Genomic DNA, 22,447 nt, shown 5'->3' on the forward strand with positions numbered 1-22,447 from the left:
GTTTATGACTTATTAATATGCTGTGCACAGACTGCGAGAAAATGTGTCAATGTACTTAATTAAAAAGTTTCAAAGATAATATCGAGAAATACAGACTCAGCAGGACAAGTGCCGCTTATTGCACTCATGTCACTTTCCAAACTTGAATGATGATCACATACGTTATTCAACTTTTTTCATGTTCTCTTGTCACTAAAGAAGAAGCTAAACAGTTCTCAACAGAATATTAATGATGTGCGCAAGACTATTTGCTTGGATTTGCCGTGTGTTTTGTCGCTTGCAATTCCGACATGGACTAATCAAATTCGCACATTTCATTAGGCGTTCCTTTATAGCATAACAGAGTTACTACAGGACAAAGTTTTCCAGCGCTCTCAAGTCAGATTAAGTGTGAGCCCTCGATATTAGTTATATGATAAAATCATGGTTCGCCCCGCCGTTCTACAGGAACTATGATATGACAATAAGAAAAACCGAGTTGTTAAAACAGATTTGTCCCGATTTTCACTCACACACTCGTTTTGTATCTATTACAGCTTACCTCAAACCCTTACTGTCGAAGCTTACGGCGAACAGAGACCACAAAGTATCCGCGTTTATATGTCGCTAGCAACGCATGAATGTGTGAACAATGTATAAAGTGAGTGATCGAAAATAATATAATAGGAAACTGCTTTACAATTTATTACTTTTAGTAAATTCAATTCACAACCACCTCATATAAATTTATCTCTTGTCTTGACAACTTAATTTGTAAAAATATTTCTGGTCAGTAGGGAAACGCTAATTATTTCGTCCACACCCTTTGCAGTCTCTTTAGAAACTTTGCAGACATGGAATCATTCCTCCTATACGACCCTGTTTACTAGAACCATTACCGTGTGCCCTATGAATGATCATTTCACTGTTGGTAATCTGTATCTGCTAATCTGTATATCACGTGAAGCCGTTTATGAAACGAAAAAACTTGAACGAGTATATCATTAATAACTTGAAAGATAACCATTTTCATAGGTAACGGTATTTAATAGCTACCAATTTTTGGTATCCGAAAACTAGAATCATTTCATTACATTTAAGTGTTTCTCAAATATATCTGCGAAATAATAAACTCTTTGATGATTAAAGTGACTGCTTAATTGTTATATCGTAAATATTTACGAAACGCGGTGATTATGGAACACACAACTCCTACTCCTTTTATCAGAGTTTTATTTGATGAATGGTTGAACTGATTAAAAAAGAAATTGAATGAAGTCGGCGAATAGAACAGCTAAATATTTGAGATACTAAAACTGTATGGTTGATTTCTTTGTATACTTGCGCAGTACAAATCAAATGCTAACTACGGTCAATTGGGCAACTTGAATTCATCTAGCCGTGTTAAATTAAATGCATTTCAAACATGGCATTGTCTACAAAACCGGATCAATAAATTTTTATGCGAGACGTTTCTATCGTAATCTCCATGCCGCCACAGGTCAGAAAATACTGTCACAATGTCGACTGTCATGGAAACGTCATGTTTTGTCAACCAGTCCCTTTAAAAAACCGAAACGAGTCCTTGGCAATCAGTTTGTCGAAGAACACGGAACTTGTGTTTCTTTTGTTGTTGTGCATTGTGGACATAGAAAGCAGAAGATGAATTGGTATGTATTTCTTTGGCTAGTAGCACTTAGAAATGTAAAACTATTCTCTTTTATGCTGTTTGTATTTTTGTTGGTTTTTTGTGTTGTTTACGTCGTTGGCAAATGGGCTGTGTTCAACTTTGTTAGAACCCTGTCACGTTAATTTAAGTTGTCATAGGAAATGCAATAAATTCTTGATTAGATGCGAATTTACAGCGTAGGGCACCTTGTTTACTACCGAAGACGTCGAGATCAAAACACCATAGTATGCTTAATCCCAAACCTATAAAGCTGCAAAATTTAACATATTTTTAAAAAGTATTTGTGTGTACATGTTCTACCAAAATGTGTTGTAAAACAACGTATTGAGATGTAAAGTGAGCAATGTTATTTATTGTTGAAGAGAATAATTCTAGTACATACTGTGATTCAATCGTCCCTAGAAGCAATATATATTACCAAAGTGCACGCTGTATTGACAATTAGAACACAAAACTTTTGCTCTAAATTTATGAACTAAGACAAATAACCGCTTCTTCAAAATGCAGTAAAATTACTCGAAAGACATCAAAGTTACAGATGAAAGAGTATTTCTCATCGGTTAAGTAAAGTAGAGTGTGGGGACTCTCTGTAGATATTTTTACCAGTCTTGTTAATGGTAAATAACTTGTGCGTCATATCGATCCTTAAGCTTGAATTAGGTTTTTCTTTCTACAAGTGAAAAATTCAAAGTATACTAGTACTCGATGAAATAAAAATCAAATTCTTTATGATAATTTCCTATACGAAGTTGTCATTCAAAAAATAAATGTATTTTTTTCAATGCGTTTGAACCTCACTGTGTCTTTGGCAACATAAATAATTGAATTCAATGTGACTGGAAAGTAAAGCCTGTGGAGTGTTTTGATATTATCAACATTCAGGTTTTTCAGCATCTCGAAACAAATGTATAGTGTATATGAACTCCCGCTTGCTTCGTAATTCTAATTGAATTAATGTTTTCTCCGACCAAGAGAGCTTATTTTGACGTCAGCGTTCTTTTTTGAATTTGATGGTTGCAAAGTTTTAAACTCCATTGATTTAATTTTCTGCAGTTATTTTTACACCTATGGTTTGTTAATTGGTTGTGATCGTGTTCTCGTATATTAACATTGAAATTTGAAATGTTTTGCTTTCAAATTAAGATTTCAAATTAAGACTAAGGCCGGAGGTTTTAGTGTGTGGCCTATACTACATTTCTTTTTAAAGTACTAGTTTTAACGTAATTTGAATTCGTCATATTTCATATATTTTAAAACACTTAAAGAGGTAAGTTAAACGCTCAAAGAAGCGGTCTGATTTTATTTCTTTTGGTAATATTATTTCATTTCTTCTCGGCAAAACGACTATTTTTGTTTTCATCTTGTAAATCGTAGATCCTGTAGTAATTTTATTTCTTTTTATTTTCTTTACAGCTTTATTGGATATAATTGGGTTGTTTTGTTTATTGTTACTTCTTCCTTACGTAGCTTAGGTGAGTATTATCATTGGAGTTAATCTGATGGTCGACAAAATTTTCACACACAGCACATCGAAATTTAAAGTCTCCAACCAAGAAATATTTCATTTTTCTATTTATTACAGATGCAATAGATAGTTTTAAAATTATCCACCCAGACCCGCAGAGCATTGTATACTCTCCAAACAGACCCGTTGACATAACCTTTGAAGTAAGAAAAGTTGGTTGCTGCTGTGCTCTCGACCATCCCTCTGCTTTGCTCGTGTTCTTCAGGGGCCAAAACGCTTCCATACCAGTCGTCGCGAGAGATACGGCGCCATGGCCTATGCCACACTGTACAAGTCAAATCGTGACGGCGTCCGCTACTCTACAACCAAATGCAATCCTGTGTTCAAGTTATAACTACGATAGCTTATGTGTACAGGACTTCGATGGAGGTTGCTGCTGTGGTTCAAACACTTGTCTCGCTTTAGATGAAAATAATGCTGGTCAAATAGACTGTACTGGTTAGCATAAGTTACTTTACGATACACTTTCTAATCGGCAATGAGATTAATATATTGCAAAATGCTTCTTTAATGTCCACATGAATAATCACTCACAAACGAAAGACAAATAAATTGAAATATCTTAATCTTTGATCGACGGTTTTAGCAGCTCAAGATGCTACTCAGTTCCAGAACAAGTGATGTCTTAAAGGATGTGCTAACGTTTCTGTCGTCTGAGTGTACTAATCTTTTTAATGCATAGAATACCTTTAGTGTATCATACAAATTATGCAGAATTTTCATACTAATAAGTTGTTTTATTGCATTTAAAGGTCAAAATACATTTCCAACCATGGATGTTAGTACTAACTTGTCAACAAAGAATGCTGTCCCTACGACAAAAAGTAAGTTTAAATTATGACGATATCTTTTCTCAATGACCAATGTTCAATTTGATGAAAGAGGAATTCGTGATATCGTAGTGAATATTGAGAGTTGAACAATATTAGGTAGAGATTCACATGGCATAACTTCTTTTATTAATTGACATACCGATTATTAACAAATAGTAATATCATAATACTAATCTTTTATACAATGATATAAAAGCTACCCGTAGCAAAGATGACCAATCATATGCATGACTTGTAACACATTGACCCAAGTCTATTTATTTCGATAATGTGTTCATCGTTTTTTGTGTCTCTAGAGTCTGCTGCTCCACCTAACAATACTGGTACTATGGCAACAGTAGCATACCTGTTCGTCCTTTGGTTTTTAGTCACAGACTGTCACAGTGGTCAGTGATGACGTCATAAATGTGCCTACATCAGAAAAGAAAACTCCACGAGACTGTTGTGATAGCGATATCAGTAAAGCTAGGGCCTTTCAAGTTTTACAAAAGAAGGATTTCAGACAAGTATTAAGTTTTCATGGTCTGAACATTCCTACTTCGATTTTACTTTCAAGTGTTCAATGGGCTTGCCGAAATGTCGCTGCACTTAAATAGTTGTAAGCTTTATAATAGACATTAAAAACGCTTCACATAATATCAGTCACGCTGCATGAGCGTCACTTTGATTCTTACTATGTATGAATATCACTAGAAAGTGTTTTAATCGAAGATAATACTATATGTGGTATCGCCATGTAGTATATTTAGTTTTTACTTCAATTTTTTCGAATATCGGATTTAATCTAGGTTATTCTGAGTTTAGCGGACATCATATACACCTGACTGTTGCATTTATCCTGTACGTTAATTTTCCTCGTGGCCAACGATGCCAATTACAAATCCCAGAAAATGTATTTGTTTAGTATTCAATAATTAGCTTTCACATCTAAGACTTGAAATAAAACAGAAATATTTCTTACCTTCATTGGTGTCATTAAATCATGTATGCTACTGGAGTGGACGATTGAGGAGTTTTAATGTAGCAATTAATTGACCCAATAACTGTGTGCGTTTATGTTTGACAGTTTTATTTATGTCCGTAAAACAAATGTGATGTTCGCGCGGTGCTTTCTGACGACGTGTTCCGTGCCATGTGACATTTGTTAGAGCTAACTTGAAGGTCTATTTACCGGCTATCTTGCAAAATATACTCAAAAGAGTGGTGGCGCCCTACATAAAGCTGGTTCAAGCTTGTCAATAGGTGGACAGTGCTCAAAACACTTCACACACCTGCACGAACGCGCGTCTTTTCTAAACGCTCCGAAAAATCCATCAAATCGGTTAAATTAGGATATTGGCAGTATCGTCGAGAGGTTCTCATATTACTCATTGAGCGCAATTACACAGACAAGTGACAATATGAGGTCCCTCATTTAAGAAAGATTGTTTTGCTAGAGCCCCTTCCAGACCGCGAGGACCTATAAACAAATGGTTATGTGATAGAATGAAATAGTCGTAACCATACAAACGACCTTTTGCCTGCCATTCACACTTGCCATGACATAATTAATTTACTAGGGTAAATCACACACAGAGAAGTTAGTTAGAGATTGGAGGGAAAATACACAGCTGAAAAAACAGAGCGCTTCTCTATACGATAAACTTTTGGTAGTGAGTGGAATCTATAGTTTATGATTGAGTTCAAGAAGTGTATCAAGAACGGTTCCAGCGTCCTTTACAAAGTGGCGATTTGGATTCTGTCAAGTGATAAAGGTAAATTGACCTCTTTTTATGATTGTAGCGTCATGCCCCTGTGTATAGTTTGTTATCTGAATCGTGAAGGCATGTCAAAGCCTCGCACAGCCATGCTCTTCTGTTGTGCAAGGTTACTGGGATACAATAGATTTTGGATTCCGCAGAACGTCATGATTCAAATTCCATCGAAATTACCAGTTAAGGAACCGTCATTATATACGGCCTGGGTCGGAGGAATTGTTTTATTGTTTATTAAGTAAAACTGTTAGAACACCCCAGGGGAGAGCACGAGAGGAGGTCCCCTCGTATCGACATTTTAAGAAATTTATGTGTGTAAAGATGCAATCTGAGAGGTGTTTCAATTTTTATACAATCAGTAAAATTGTTTGAAAATTACATGTAACACTAATATTTTTTATTACATTTTTGCATGATCAGTGTTTGAGTCTCAATATTCAACAACCAAAAAATGACAGTACATTTTGTAAAAATCAGAAATCAGTTTGTCAGAGACTGAAGACCAATGAATATGCAAGAAAGGAAAATCTGTGACCTTTTTGTGTCATTTCTCCAGGTGCCAGCTTCTAATGAAAACCTGAATACGGTATGGTTAATTGTCAAAATGGTTATTGAATTGAAGTCAATGAAAATATATGTTTCTGTGATAATAAAGGACAATTCAAAACAGTTCGGTTTTGTCCTAGATCCTGTGAAAAAGTTTGAGAAATTGATGTATGCAATAATGCAGTTTGGTGCAATCTGAGATTTGTTTTAAATTTGTCTTTTAATAGTAAAACTGTTAGAATACCGCAAGGGGGAAAGCACGAGAGGGGATATCCCCCCCCCCCTCTCGAATCGAAAATTTTGAGAAATTGATGTGTGGAATGGTGCAGTTTGAGAGGTGTTTCACTTGATTGCGCACAAAAAATTAAGTAACTCCTTCCCTCCACATTTGGAGTAACCCCTTTAAGTTTCCGCATGTTTGAGTGACCACCCCACTATTCCGCCGACCCCAAGGCCGTAAATAATGACGGCTCCCTTATTTTCACTTCTTGCTGTCGTGCCCACGTGCAGACCTTGATGTCTGATTCATCAAGGCATGTCAACGCCCGACACATGCACGCTCTTTTGATCAGCTCCGTTACTTAGATACACTGTTATGCAGTCGTAAGTCAGACTCGGAAAAAAAACATATAGCCATCGATATTACTGTGATACTTGTATAATTCTTCGCACCTTCATACTAGCTTTAACATAACATATCGAAAAGAAAAAAACGAGTATTCCCATGAAACATGTTAACAGTTTGTTGTCCATGTTGGTATCGTAATGCGTAAAGTTGTCATAAAATTCCTGCCATATTCAGTTTGACCAAGGCAAACGTATTAAGGACGATAGAATGTGCAAATACTGTTGATCTTCAGAGAAAAGTGATAAAATACAGTAAATTTAGAGTAAAACAAGAATGCAATTTAAGCCCCACACTTTTGAAATTTTTTAACGATCTGCCAGACATTTTTGATGATGAAAACTGCGATTCACCAACTCTTAACAGCCATGTAATAAGCTGCCTACTATATGCGGATGACATTGTCATTCTATCCAGATCAAAAGAAGGACCGCAAAGTTGTTAAGATAAACTATCACAATATACAAAAACCTGGAAACTAAAAGTAAATACAGAGAAATCTAAAATAATGATTTTCAAAAAATAGAATAGAGTCTTACAAAATTACACTTTTTTGGGGGAGGTGGGGACCTCAAATTGTAAAACAGTACAACTATTTAGGATTAACAATCTCACCAAATAGTAAATTTAAAATCGGTCTAGAATTACTTAAGAAGAAAGGTATGAAAACCTTCTTTGCCTTGAAAAAAAAGATTGGGTAAGATAACAATCAATTAATTATACCACTCATGTTATCCTTGTTCGACAGACTGATTAGACCAAATATAGTGTATGCCAGCGATATATGGGGGGATGAGCAAAACCAACATTCCATGATTAAAATTTCTGCCGTTTCTTGTTGAAAGTATCAAAACATTCCCCTATAGGCCTACTTGCAATCTATAGTGAATTAGGAAGATACCCTACTGAAATTTGTATACAAAAAATAGTTAAATGTTACAATCGCAATCATAACAGTAATATTCCCTTTCTGAAAGATGATTTCTTAGTCAACCAGATTATGAATAGCAAACGGTATAAATGCATTCATTCTCTAGTTGAAAGTATAAATGAAAATAACCTCCTCGAATTTCAGACGATATTCTCAAAGACAGAATAATCAAACATAAGTCTAGCATTGCAAACCCTATATGTTATAAAATGGAAAAAAAAAGAAATATACTGTGACAATAAGAACAAAGACTGTAGAAACAAGTTAAGAACATATAGAATTTTTATGAAAGATATTCAGCAACAACAATATCTCAACCTTATAGAAAATCCTAAACTACGGTAATCTCTCACCAAGTTCAGATTAGGTAACCATAAACTGAAAATAGAAACAGGCAGACATACAAAAACACTTCTTATTAACATAACATATGATTGCTTTAACAATCAAGAAATAGAAGATGAAATTCATTCCTACTCCATTGTAATAGATATTCACTGCAGAGAAACCAACTTATTGTTGTACAATCCCCAATTCAATGAATAGACCATACAAAATAAACTAATATATGTGATGAACACTGAAATAATATGTGTACCACTAGCAAAATATATAAATGAATGTATGAATATTAGAATGAATGAATCTTACTGATTTTTCCCTACTCGCTTTATCCACTCTAAATATGAGTTCTACAGGTTTTACGTTTGGTTTTTACTACTCGAGAGCTCTCTCTATATCCTGCAAGTTTGTTTTTGTTTTTTTGCTAGATAAGAAATGCATTTTGGTTCTGTTTTTGTTTTGTTCTAGGTTCTGTCTCTTTTTGATCACCTTTTGTCATGTAATAACCATCGTCAACCCTGCTAGAGGTGTGACAAGTCTTATGACAATAAAGTAAAGTAATACATATCCAGTGACATTTACAGCTCTACCGTGTTACATAGCTGTTTAGCTAAGAAGAAGCCGGAGTAAGGTTTGACTATTCTATAAAGATAATATTTCCAAAATAACAGGTACATCCCTCCCTTTTAGGGAACCATGTTTCAAAATTAAAGGGCATCTTTTCAACCACATTGTGTGACAACCAATGATTTATGAAAGGAATGATCAAAGTGACATTCACATGCAATTAGGGTAATGATGGAATGAAATGTTAAAGTGATGCTTGAAAATAGAGGCGCTGGAGAGATACAAAGAAACAAATTTGAATGATACAGTAAACATAACGAGAACTCCATAAAGTTGGTGCCCTACACCACCTCTAAAAGTCTATATTCTCAAACAGAAAATATCGTGATATCAACTAAATAACGTAATTGTTACAACATGTACTACAAAGATTATATAAAATCAAAAAAAGAAGAGAAGAATGTCATATTTAGACTGGTTTGAGACCAGTATAATGTATATCCAAAATGAACTGAAATAGCATAGCAAATATAGCTGGTGAAATACAAGCAAAAGCCTTAATATAAATGAATTTTCCTAAGTCTGGCCTGTAAACCACACTTACAGTTATGCATTCAAACAGAAAAGTATCTTGATTTCCACACAAAAAATACTGACAAAAAGCAATACAAATATTATAGACCATATATGTGAATCGATTTACTTTCTGGCAGAAGACTTCTTGCCAGGTGTGAGAATGGCAACAGTTGAGCCGCCATCACGATATTGATTCCCCTTATAGTCAACCTGTATATAATATATCACTAAGTAAGAGTGTCATCTGTATACTTGTTTATGATAAATTGTGAACACTGAAATAGAATTGGTTTAAAAGTACAACTTTTTCAATCAAAACGTGGGCAACTATTGATTTACCCATAAACTATTGACATATGGCTGTACGTCTATCAAATATATTACAATTCTTCATGAAATGATTAAGAGATCAATTAAAGATATAGGGTGAAAATATGGTAACAGTAATTAAATGAATAGATGGTAAATACGCTCGACAGAATACAATGTCGTATAAATCAGCGTATTGATATCTACTAGTCTTTCATGTACAATGGATAAAACAGGGATGGCAGCAGAGAACAGCTTCACTTTGAAGATAACAATCTTCAAATACAACATTAGTTATTAATGTTAATGATTCTTTGAAAAATGCGTTTTGCATCAACCATAAAATATATTCTGGAAGCTAAAACTTGGACTTTTGTGTAAAAAATTCAATAGTATTGATTATATATTACTAGTTAAAGCAGGAAAGCTGCTTTGAAATGAAGAATTCGAAATACTTTCAACACATTAATCTACCAAGATATATTTTGTCTAAAGTCAGAATGTAAAAAAAAATATTAAGTATACTAAAATTTGATGTAATTGCGTTATGGTAAAACAACTGCCATACTTGTAATCTAAAGGAATGGCAAATTCGTCATCACTCTGTACCTTCGTGTTTGTATGGCAAAACAAGGTCATATATCTCCAGTTTGTTCACACTTTATATACCCCAGTCTTCGAATTAACTGCAACCGTCTTCTATAATATTGTTTTCGTTTACAACATACAACAACTAGTGAGCCGCAATGTCTGTCCTAATAAACACGTTTCTAAGCTTTAAACCATATAAGCTTTCCACGTAAATTGAGTCTGTATGAATCTAAAGAAACACTATGTTAGTTTTGAAATGACTACTTACCCCTGCGTTGTCTTTTCCTAGCAAGACACACTTAACTGGAAGGATTCCAAAAGGGGTATCATATGGTGCTGTCTAAGTTTCTATTCCTGAAATATAACCACTTGTTGGGGATTTTCTTGACAAAGTGGGGGAATGTTTACCATTACTGGACGTAAATAGTTTCCTGAAGTAAGGGACGTTTACTTTGTTACTGACTGATATTTACTGGTAGGTTTTTAGGTGGAAAATTACCTATGTTTGGAGGATTTTTTGTGAAAAAGTGACCCATTCTAGTGGCACATACGTACACACATTTACATGAGGATGCAGCAAATCAAAGTGCCTTGGATTCAATTTTCATCAATTTTTTTCCTCTACAACTATACAAAATCATTAAAGAATCTACAGGGTATCAGATTATATATCACTTTGCGAAAGCAAGAAAACAAATTAAGGGAAAAATAAAACAGTCACTGTATTAAATTGTACTTTTAATCGCATATTATTTCCATTGTTTCATTCAAAAATAGTGTCCATTTGCATTTTGGCATTGATAACATAAACTATACCTGTTCAAACATAGTTGTCGTGGTAAACTTAAAAGTACACTTAAGCACTATTATAGATTACATACAACTCCTGTAGAGCATACAGTAGTTAATTTACTTAATTGAATGATTTTGTTCAATCATCAACAACAGACTACTTACGTTTCTTTACTAACCCTACTTCTGACACATTGCTGGTAATCTTTGACCATTCTTACAAGTTGATTGCTCCCTATTTTGTGAAATACTTCCTCAAGAAGTTTTAGATTACCTTTTTCAATATGGTTATTATCTAACAAATACTCAAAGATATCCAATGGACCGTCCATATTTTGCAGTTGACGCGAAGGTATCTTGTCACCTCTGAGTAGGCCTCTCAATTTGCGTTCTTGGTCCTTTTTCAATGCCTTTTCCATATCAATAAACAGGCAGTTCAAATCTGAAAGACTTGTGTAATCTATGCAAAGAACAGGAAAATAAAAATGATGCCATCACAGGAAATACTATGATATATTATAAACCTTTCGGAGTTCTATTTTTTGCTCAAACGAAGTGTAATTAATGTGTGTATACTGATCAAGATTTTCACAATCTCCAACAAAGGCTACAAAACAGAAAAATGACTTAAGCTTTTGTTTTATGTAAAATCAGCAAACCTTATGTCATGATTCTTAGCAGACTGACAGAAAAAATTTTGTAGCAGGTAGATAGATCGACACATTGATGCATAATTTTCAGACTGATTCTTTCTTAACCTGTATTTCTCCACATATTATTTTAAATTGCAATCTTTAAGTACTAGATCAGACTGGGTTTTTTTCTTTTCATCGCATCCTGATCATACCAAAAGGATGAGAAATACTCAATGACTATCCTATCATTTCAACAATTTTCTAAAGTAGCGTAATTCAAGTCACTCTGTAAAGAAAATATGATATGTGGAGCCACAAATGAGAGATATGAAAGTGCCTTCTATTATTCTTCCTTCTATTAACTCAAAGGTTCGGTTTTCCTTATGAAGAAAAGTCGCATTACAGGCTGGTGAAGGCAAAAAAAGAAATACAATACTTCAAAAATTGACAAAATCACTAACCGGAGTGCACGTATATATCCTTCTCCTCCTACTCATAAATAAAAGCACAAGTGCACGAGAATTGACATTAAAATATGACAAAGAAAAAAGAATACTACTATTAAAATGTTTTGTGTACCTTTTCCCCTTGTTCTCTTCTTTCTTACCTGTTTCTTCGCTTTAAGCATAGAGTCCTGACGTTTCAGCATTACCATAATGTAAACAGTATGCAGTGCGCCCCCTCTTGTCGAACTTTTTTTACACAGAATTTCTGCCTAGAACTCAATAATGTTGCTTTACCAATATATGGCTGAAAGGCTATTGTATAGCGTGCCAAATGATTACCAAAATGGTTACCTACATACTGCAACATTATGCTAGCACATGAACCGTCAGGACTAAATGCACAAAGTGCGGACATATAGGTTAAGAAGGAAGAGATCAAGGAAAAATGGTTTGTAAAAAAAAAAACAAAGTTTATTGGCAGCATTCTTTATTTTTTCTGATATTTTAATGGCCTCTTTTGTGCCCCTTTAATTTAAGGGCACTTGCGATTAGTGTTATTTTCCTCTTTTAATAACATTCTTTTTGTCTCAACATGCTATGTGCAATGACTGTTGTACTTACCTCGTTCAATTTTGTCCTCTTTTACCAGTCTCTCCTGTAGAAAACAGATGAAAAAATTATAAAATAATATTCCTTTTCCCAGGGTATGAATGTGCTCTAAGCACTGCTATGAGGTAATCTTTACAAACGACCTAACGACCGATATAGCTCCGCTGTGTTTATGTACAGAATAACTATTTTTAACACATGTTGATGAGGAAGGTGGAAATCTTTGATAGCTCATTTCAGTGGCCAGAAAAAGTGGCTAAAATAGCTGCAAAAATACACAATTGAAGATTTCATCATAATTTGAATAAACCACATTGGATCATCCCTAAGATCATGTCAACCAAAGCTATCTCACGAGCAGTTTTTTGAGAATGAAATTTTCTGACCAAAAATGGCAAAAATTGCCCAAGAAAATAAAAAATGCAGATTTCACCATAATTTCAATATATCATATATTAATATATATTAAAATAATCCCTTGGAACCTGTATACAAAATATCAAAGCTATCGACTTGCAGTTTTTGAGAAACAAAATTTTTGACCAAAAATGGCAAAAATTGCCCCAAAAATAACAAATTCAGATTTCATCAATATTTCAAAATATCACATTTAGTTCATCTGTAGGAACCTGCATATCGAATTTCAAAGCTATCAGACCAGTACTTTTTAAGAAACACATTTTTTGACAAAATGGAAAAAATTACCCCAAAAATACAAAATTGCAGATTTTGTCATTATGTCGATAAATATCATTAAGATCATCTGCAGGAACCGGTATGCCAAAATTCAAAGCTATCAGGTGAGTAGTTTTGAAATACACAGTTTTTGACCAAAAATTGCAAAAATTGCCACACAAATACAAAATTACAGATATCATCAGAAACTTCATATGTATATATATCAATAGAAACCTACAGAAATATATATACCAAATTTCAAATCTATCAGATCAGTACTTTTGGAAAAACACATTTTTGACCAAAAATGACAAAAAATGCCTCAATAACTGCCTTTCATCTCAAATCTCAAATCTAAAACAGTCATTGTCTCCTGAGTTAGGGATGTCTATTGAGACAGAGAAAGTAGCTAAACTTTAAAATCATTAAATGTGAACAAAAGTCCAGGTCCTGATTGTATTTGTGGTCGCACCCTGAAGTTCTGTGCTGATCAGCTTAGTGTAGTCTTACAACACCTTTTCCAAGTTTCTCTTGATACAGTTAGTATTCCTGCCATATGGAAAAATTCTATAGTAGTACCAGTCCCAAAGAAAGCTAGCCCTAAAGAACCCAATGATTTTCGACCTGTTGCTCTTACTTCCCTGGTAATGAAAACATTTGAGAAAATAATTAAGTCCATTATTCTGACAAAGGTTGGCAACAAACTAGACCCCCTACAATTTGCATATCGACCGGGAAAAGGTGTTGAAGATGCTAAGCTTTTCATTCTCAATACACTGTACAAACACTTAGAAAAAACAGGTGCTCATGCAAGAATCCTTTTCGCAGATTTCTCCAGTGCTTTCAACACAATCCAACCCCACATCCTTGCAGAAAAACTCTTAAAATTTAATTTAGCAATCAACTTGTACTTTGGATTATTGACTTTCTTACAAATAGATCACAAAGGGTGTTTGTCAATGGTATTTTGTCAAGTATCATTCAAACAAATACAGGTTCTCCTCAGGGTTGCGTTCTGTCTCCTCTGTTGTACATCCTTTATACTGACGATTGTAGAAGTACACATGAAGGTAGCCACCTTGTTAAGTTTGCTGACGATAGTGCTCTGCTTACACTTCTACAGGGATCAGAATGTCATCATGGTCCCGCTCTTAGTGAGTTTGTTGAGTGGTGTGATAATTCGTATCTAAACTTAAATGTTAAGAAAACTAAGGAAATGATAATTGATTTTAGGAGGCAAGAACGCAACCCTCCTACGTCCATTGTTCACGATCAAGAAGTCGAGATTGTTTCGAAGTATACATACCTTGGTTCAATATTTGACAACAAATTGAAATGGGATCATAACACCGATGCTATACTGAAGAAGGGGCAGCAAAGATTGTACTTTTTAAGGAAACTGCGTTCATTCATGGTTGATAGACAAATTTTATCTCTTTTTTATAAATCTTACATTGAAAGCGTTATCTCATTTTCATTCATTGTTGGTATCAAAATCTGTCTGTTAAAAACAAAACTTCACTTGATAGAATTGTTTCACTTAGCTCAAAACTAATTGGTATACCCCAGAGAAGTCTTTCTACGTTTTATAATCAGCAAGTACTTAGGAAAGCCCCGCTCAATTCTTTTGTCTTGTGATCATATTTTATCAGCAGAGTTCGACACACTTCCCTCTGGTCGGCGTTTTAGATACCCGGCTTGCAGGTCAAACCGGCGCAAGTTGTCATTCATTCCAACCGCTGTGCGGCTTTTAAATGATTCCTAAACTGTTTTTTTGTATAGTCCTGCGTCTCCTACCATTTTGTAAATTTGTATTACATATATTTTTTTGATGTTGTATTTGAGCCACGCCTTTTTAATTGCCCATGTTTGGGATAAATAAAGTTCTATTGAATTGAATTGAATTGAATTAAAAATGCAAATTTGCATATTCCTGCACAATTTGAAGAAATCTTGAATAGATCATCCCTAGGGACCAATGTACCAATTATCAAAGCTGTCTGACTGGTAGTTTTGAAGAAGAAGAATTTTAAAAACATTTACCAAAAATGCCACACTCATCATGAGATGAATGTTTCATCTCGTCTTTATCAACATAGTCCATCTTGTGTAACATTAAATAGTCAAAATATCAATACAAATCAAAATCAGCATGTCTTTTTTCTGATGTCGCAGCACGTTTTGATGTTATAAAACTGATGGACAGATGTCGAAATGGTTAATATGTTGTGATGCTGAACATTGCTTTGTCGAAAAGGTGCCTGAGGTAAAGAGAACAAAGAGCAACTGATTATACTTTCGGTTTGAATTATAATCTTTAAGATACTGTTATACACCATAAAGAATTATACAAGATACGCATTTTGATACTTACACTTTTTGTGGTGAATGTTAACTCAGCAAGATTCTCTTCTTTTCTACTGAATACCATCTGCCCTATCATTACACTTTTCTGACATGTATCCTTTGGCTCAACAAGAGCGTCCCAGTGATTATCACGGTATGGGTAGTATGTATACTTATTAATAACGGAAAGTAGCTTAAAGTCACCAGTTACTGTGTTTGTGATGACATCCCCAGAAGTCATAAGAATATTTGACCAATATGTGTAATTTTTGAAGGCTGTATATTCATCAGATTTTAATAGATCTTCAATTTCACGTCCTCTATCTTCCATCAAGTGACACTGTAAGCGTGTATCTACTGCTTTGTCTTGCAACAGGACGATCTGCACCATATGTTGCCCGGATTTCTTGAATTTTGTTATCTTTGATAATAGATTGCACATCCTAGGCATGATGTCTTTGATGTATCTCCCAACAACATAACTGAAAATAAAACCATTCATAAAAGTTTCAAGGGGAAATGCAAGTTGAGAGTGTAAATGTATATAGTTAACATACTAGTGACGAAACGTTTTTTACAACCTTCAAAAATTTGTAGATAAGTAACAAATTTCGTAGAACGACGTGCATTCATTATTTCAAAATACTTAAAAATTTCCCAAGATTGCTTATGCGATTAATCAAAGCAAATGGTGAGAAACTTGATAATTTGTTATTATATTATATCAACTTGCGTGTATTTGTTGTCTTACTTCGGTATTTTCATCACTCTAAGCGCCAAATGCAGAAAACGGACGTCTGAGAGATCGAACGTCGGAAATTCTGCGCCCGAGACCGAGCATTTTTATAAGTTGGGATTCCATACAGGCACACAGTATCCTACGATAAATACGCATTACGTCCATATCGACATTGCATTTTATTCGCATGCAACACGAACGATACTTGTCAAAAAATACCTGCTGCACTCACACAGAAAATGGGTCAAGAGTTCAAATCAAAAGAAAAAAGTAACAATTTTTTTCGTAAATTTACATAAGAACAATAGTCCTGGCTTTTTTGGCATACTAAAAATAGATTTGTCTCATTCTGTACCGCATACCGTCGCGACATTCAGTGGTGGCACAGTGAAGTTACAGGATCTATTTTTGATGGATAATTTCGACGTTAATTGTACCAGAAAACAAGCAGTTTTAAAATAATCCAGACTTGCGATGACTGCAATGTGATGAACAGTTGTGCAGATTGTGAGTGTGTTGCTCGATGCAGGGAGAGCTGGACGCTGACACTGCTCGCTCGTTGCATTTGATGTCAAATAGTCGCCAGGAGTCATCCCATTGTTATTTTGAACTTCTTGGTCTACATCGTTAGGACATCCCGATCTGTTATAGACCAAACTTTGGTAAATAATATCTGACATACCGTTACTGTGAGGAAGTGTCATTTTTTGGTGTATGAACGGATACTATATTCATTTTAAAAGCGATAGTAGGATATATCGCGTCTCGACTCCTGCAAAGTGCACGGTGCGCTGTCGCCCTAATATTTGTGTGCATCATACCCCAAACGTGCTGCTTCAGAGATGTCTTTCATCATCGATCCCAACTTATTTACACCAAGAGGTGAGTTACAGACCCACACTTTATCTGTGTATCAAAATTCGGTCTTCGGTCTTTGAAACAAAGTGGACTGTTTCGGTCTTTCTCGAGGGTCTATGGTTTAGATAGGTACGTTCAAATGCACCGCCCGGGCAATTTTCGAAAATGCTGGTTTAGGGGCCCGTTTTAGCACTGCTATCAGTGCTAAAACAGTATTTTAGCATCGTTGGAATGAGCTCTCGTCCAATCAGAATGGCGCATGGTAGCATGATATAATATAATTATCGTTCACTGATGCAAATGATAGATATCACTTAACATTTTGTGGCTTTACTTTTGTTATAACATTCATATGAAAATGGATATATTCATGTAAACAGGCCTAATTCTTAATGTGTACATCGTTTCCCCTGAAGTCAACACCAAGCACGACAGTTATTCAATTTCTCAAAGAAAACAAAACAACAAGAAAACATGACTCATAAAAGTTAAACAGGAAGAATTTTTTAAAATTAAATATTGTACCAAAATAGTTATCATGCAAAACTTTTATTTCAAACGTCTGTTAATTTTTAACGTTTTGCTGAACACTGAGACGTGGTCATTTTGTTTAACCTGTGCAGTTATATTGTCAATAAATTACATAACACACCAAGAGTTTCTTTGCGCTTCTGGCAGAACTAGATGCAGGGTGTAGCGATATGTACATGATTACATGATAATAAGCATTATTAACTATTTGTTTGAAAGGGAGCTTAATCTCACCAAACATACCTTATCGTTGCACTGGACAAAATGTTTGATATGCGCTTTTCATATTAACGTATATTGACGTATATGGAACACAATATTAATCGCATACGCAACGTATATCTTTGTATATGGAACATTCCAATCGATTAAGATATGCGTAGCGCTTAATTCTATGCAATTAATGAGTATACGTAATGCAGAGCTTTGCACACTTAGTGTATACTGTAGATTTGCATTTTATTAGTGTACATACTTGTATACGTAACGTATTTGACACATGTACAGAATCAGTATATGTGTATATTTTGTTGCATATCAAGCATTTTGCCAAGTGTTGATTTGCAGCAAGAGACCTATTGAAAAGATGACCTGTACTTAAATGATTATTGCAGATTTGTCAATCCCTCCAATATTTTGTTTCTCTTATAGCAGAATATGATACATTTAAAATAACAGCAAAGTTCATATTTAAACACATTAGTTAGCATGGATTAAGAAAACACATACCCACTTATAGATTTTATTTTTAATTTCAGCATGTCATTTTCTATGTCCCACGAACAATGTTCAGTTATATTCTGCCACTCATCATTGTCAGCTTCATCTTTCAACACACATAGTTCGGTATTGCTTGGATGGACACCAGGAATGGGCTGTGGTAGTGGGATACTCAATGTCACGTATTTCTTGAAAGTAAGATGTTCTGCCATCTTTCTATTCAAATAAATGATGGATCCAAAAGAGATATCAAAGGCCTCTCCACCAGTTGGGATGGCAGTGTCTAATGTGTTGTATCCGCACTCATGGACCTAAAACGAATCAGTTTAATTCTTCTTTAATGAGTAATGTTTGCAACAAAAATTACTGGTTTCTATGACCGGGGAGTAGAGATCATGAAAGTGGTCATAATCACCTCTCAAGCATATATGGTTAGGGCTATTATTACTGAATACTATTTGATGAACTCAAATAAGACACGCTTATAAGTAAATTTTATGACTTGCTTTCCGTAGAACTTACTTCCGGTCCAGACACCGTTGACATGCTATTGAAAGACAAATATAGGTAATACATATATGGTAGTACTCTGTACATTAACAAGTCAAAATACTAGCGTCAAAAATCAGTAGCGTTTGGCAACATCTTGCGGTGCAGAGTATTATTATTTATTGTCTTGTCTTTGCTCCTCAGATAACTTTGTTACAATAGCCAGGATTTCTGCTACAACTGAGAAACTGTGTTTATTGAGAGTAATTCTTTTTAGATTTTCGTTTATTATTTTCCGTGCTTTTCCGTCGAAATTTCACCAACCAAATTTGACCTCGCTAGGTAGTAAGAGGCACCTTATAGTACGAAAGTTTTCCCCTTTCACTTGAAGAAATAAGAAGAAATCGAAACAACTTTGGCATGATCAATCAGCAGTTGGGATTTTAAAATTGTTAGTATGCGTTTTTTTGTCGTTTTCTCTGTTCTGTTGTAGGAAACGCCCGAGTTTTCGACGATGCATTTGTTGTTAAAAATCAAGATGGCGGCCACCATACGTCGGCAATTCGTTTTTGAATAACGGAAATTGCCAATCAACCGGTTAAATTCGCCGTGAATTTTGACTTGCGAGGTGTATACCTCCCTAATTATTTTTCTAGAATCGATTTTTATTCTAACATTACTCGAAATTTATGCTTTCGGTGTTTCGGAATGCTGCAGAATTTGCCGCGACGCCACTTTGAAACTTTGATCGCCCACGTTGGTTCTTCGGTCACGAAGTTTTTTTCCCCCCTTCCATGTTTGAATGTAATCCAACTCACCATATTTCAGTCATTAAAAATTAAATTTACTATATTTTACGAATGTTGAGACACTTATTTCGATGATTTTTCTTCCGAAACGATGATTTTTGGGATAGTGATTTTGTTTGTGTCTTTGTTTATCCGTTTTATGACTTAGGGGTACAATCGCGTACAGTTGTCTAGCGGCGATTCCTTGCAAGCTCATGATGTGTTTTTGAGGCCAAAGAGTACGCAATAGCTTTGAAAAGAAATGATTTTTAATGTATACAATTGTGAAAGAACCTTGAGTGTCCCATCTCAAATTTTGAAACGTTTGTGTTACAATATCGACAAGTTTATTCAGCAAAATCGCTGTAGTGAATAGCGCTGTGCATTCTGGTCATTTTGGTGAAAATTGGCATATTTTTCATGCAAATTCACGTACTTGTCACGTTTAAGGTGTCAGAGATTCACGTATTTTTTGTAATTGATATGTTTACCCGTAACGCGCATCGGAACAAAGAAACAGGAGCTGTTTCCAGACCGGTGGGTGGAGGGACGATGGTCAGACTTAAATTAAGATATCACGAGAAATACTTGCTGCCATGTGGTTGTTTAAGACAAGCACACTAAAATGCTATTAGTGCAAGATGCGAGGTATAATGATATTCAAATATGCAGATTACATTAATGAGCATTGTTTCGGTATTAAAATTATATGCTAATGACCCTTAATCAATGTGGAATATTCATGTACCTCGGATCTTGCATTGTATATAAAATCTGGCGATAAAGTTCCAGTGTTACAAAAATGATTACATAGAAGAGCGAGTTGCTGTGACATACGATGACAAGAATATAAATCAATATTTTTAAATAAGAGCAAAACTATGCTTGTGCACGTAGTACTACATTTTGTGCACACTAATTCCAGAGGTCATTCCTTTGTAGTAGAGTTTGATCTTCACTGTTTACTTAACCCTTGCCCTGGACCACGGGAAAACACATACTGCAGAGATTATTATATTCAACGCCAGGATAAATTTACATGAAAAAACCATTGTACGTACCTCTAAAGTAACTACCTGCCTATCATCTACAGCATCTTCTGGGATTTCAAGCTGGATTTGTTCGTTTCTTTTACATGTAAATATTTCCGAGTTTTTGCTGACTGAAAATGTATCCCTATATGGCTCAGATATTGCTATTACCTTGCAGAAGTGTGTTACTTCTACTCTTGTATTCTTGACACTCTGATTCTGAATTTCCAAAGGAAACAAATTAAAAACTGATTATTGATTGATAAACATACATACAGGCAGACAGAGAAGCAGAAACACTGGCAAAGGTTACATTAATTCATCTGTCGGTGTGACACTAGCACTATCAATGCATGTTATCAAACGTTCAAGCACCTAAACAACTATTCAATACAGGATTACGTTTTAGCACTTAATATGTGATATGTAAAAATAGTCATGTGTTTGTGTTTATACATTAGAATAGCACCAGAGAAACTGACCTCAACGTTTTTCAGTTCCTTCCATTCATCACCGTTTTTGCTAATGAGAATGATTTGTACTCTAATAAGTGAGTCAATGTTGAGATGCTTTCTCAAGAGATATACAGGGCGTTTAAATTTGGCATCGTTTGTCTTGACGTCCAGTAAATCTGACTGATAACATTGAAAATCCTCGAGAGGTGGCCTATTTTTTTGGTAACACGATACAACCAATTCACTGTCCTCCTCTACAGCAAATGGTGGTACCTCCAGAGTAAATCCTGATGGCAATTGGTAGAAACGTGTTTCCTTCAAATAAAAATAAGTACACCATAAATATTGCACTAGACCATAAATTATCCAACAGTCTCGAGGACAGGGATTAGGACAAGGTAACTTATCAGTTGTTTGATCATATGGTACGGTGTCATTTTAGGTATCGAGTATGCATACAACCATGTGAGACATAGCGTACGTTTCATATAACTTATGCCAACGAGTTGAAAATACAGTTTAGTCATGGTATTTGAGATATTATCAGTGCTGTTTCTCAAAAATTGGTGGCTGAATTCATTAATTTTGCAATGGGATTCGAGCTCACTACGTCAGCACCCTGTCAGCTAGCAAAGACACTACGATCAAAATCTTGCGGCTAAATCCAAACCTTTAAAAATACCGTCAAGGACAGTGTGCTCATATTTGGTTTGAATTGGTCCATTCAAGAAATATTTAAACCAGAAAAACAAGAATGACAAAACTATATATAAGGTCTTAAACTTTAGGTACTGGAGGCCAACTTTAGCAACATGCATAGCAGAGGAATGTTTCAACCCAGTCCCTCTTAGTTGGAGCAGGTCTGCCAATATGTAACAGTTCATGAACAATGACAGGAAATGACTCACAAGCTGTTTAAGTTACTGCCACCACTCCTGCACATTTGCAGGGTTTCCCGTTTTTCTTACCTCATTTGCATATTTTTGAAACTGACATGTTCATTTGAACACATGCATGCATGCATGCATGCACGCACGCACGCACACACACGCACGCACACAC

The 22,447-nt window shown here is 35.0% G+C and overlaps 1 protein-coding gene across 2 annotated transcripts in view; it reads right to left on the minus strand.

The window, feature by feature from the left end:
• Window positions 1-7,063: 7,063 nt before the first annotated feature.
• The window catches only part of LOC139124124 (uncharacterized), a 276,954-nt gene continuing 261,570 nt past the window's right edge, over window positions 7,064-22,447 (minus strand). For both annotated transcript variants that reach the window (XM_070690267.1, XM_070690268.1), the window contains 6 exons: window positions 21,413-21,700; window positions 20,961-21,149; window positions 18,632-18,933; window positions 15,803-16,256; window positions 12,763-12,796; window positions 7,064-11,520 (listed from right to left, as the gene is read on the minus strand). In XM_070690267.1, coding sequence (XP_070546368.1) covers window positions 11,222-11,520; window positions 12,763-12,796; window positions 15,803-16,256; window positions 18,632-18,933; window positions 20,961-21,149; window positions 21,413-21,700 — 1,566 coding nt within the window. In that variant the 3' untranslated portion in view covers window positions 7,064-11,221. The remainder of the gene's footprint in view (window positions 11,521-12,762; window positions 12,797-15,802; window positions 16,257-18,631; window positions 18,934-20,960; window positions 21,150-21,412; window positions 21,701-22,447) is intronic.

Source organism: Ptychodera flava (genome assembly GCF_041260155.1).
Source record: "Ptychodera flava strain L36383 chromosome 23 unlocalized genomic scaffold, AS_Pfla_20210202 Scaffold_23__1_contigs__length_28996876_pilon, whole genome shotgun sequence".
NCBI classification, from domain to species: domain Eukaryota; kingdom Metazoa; phylum Hemichordata; class Enteropneusta; family Ptychoderidae; genus Ptychodera; species Ptychodera flava.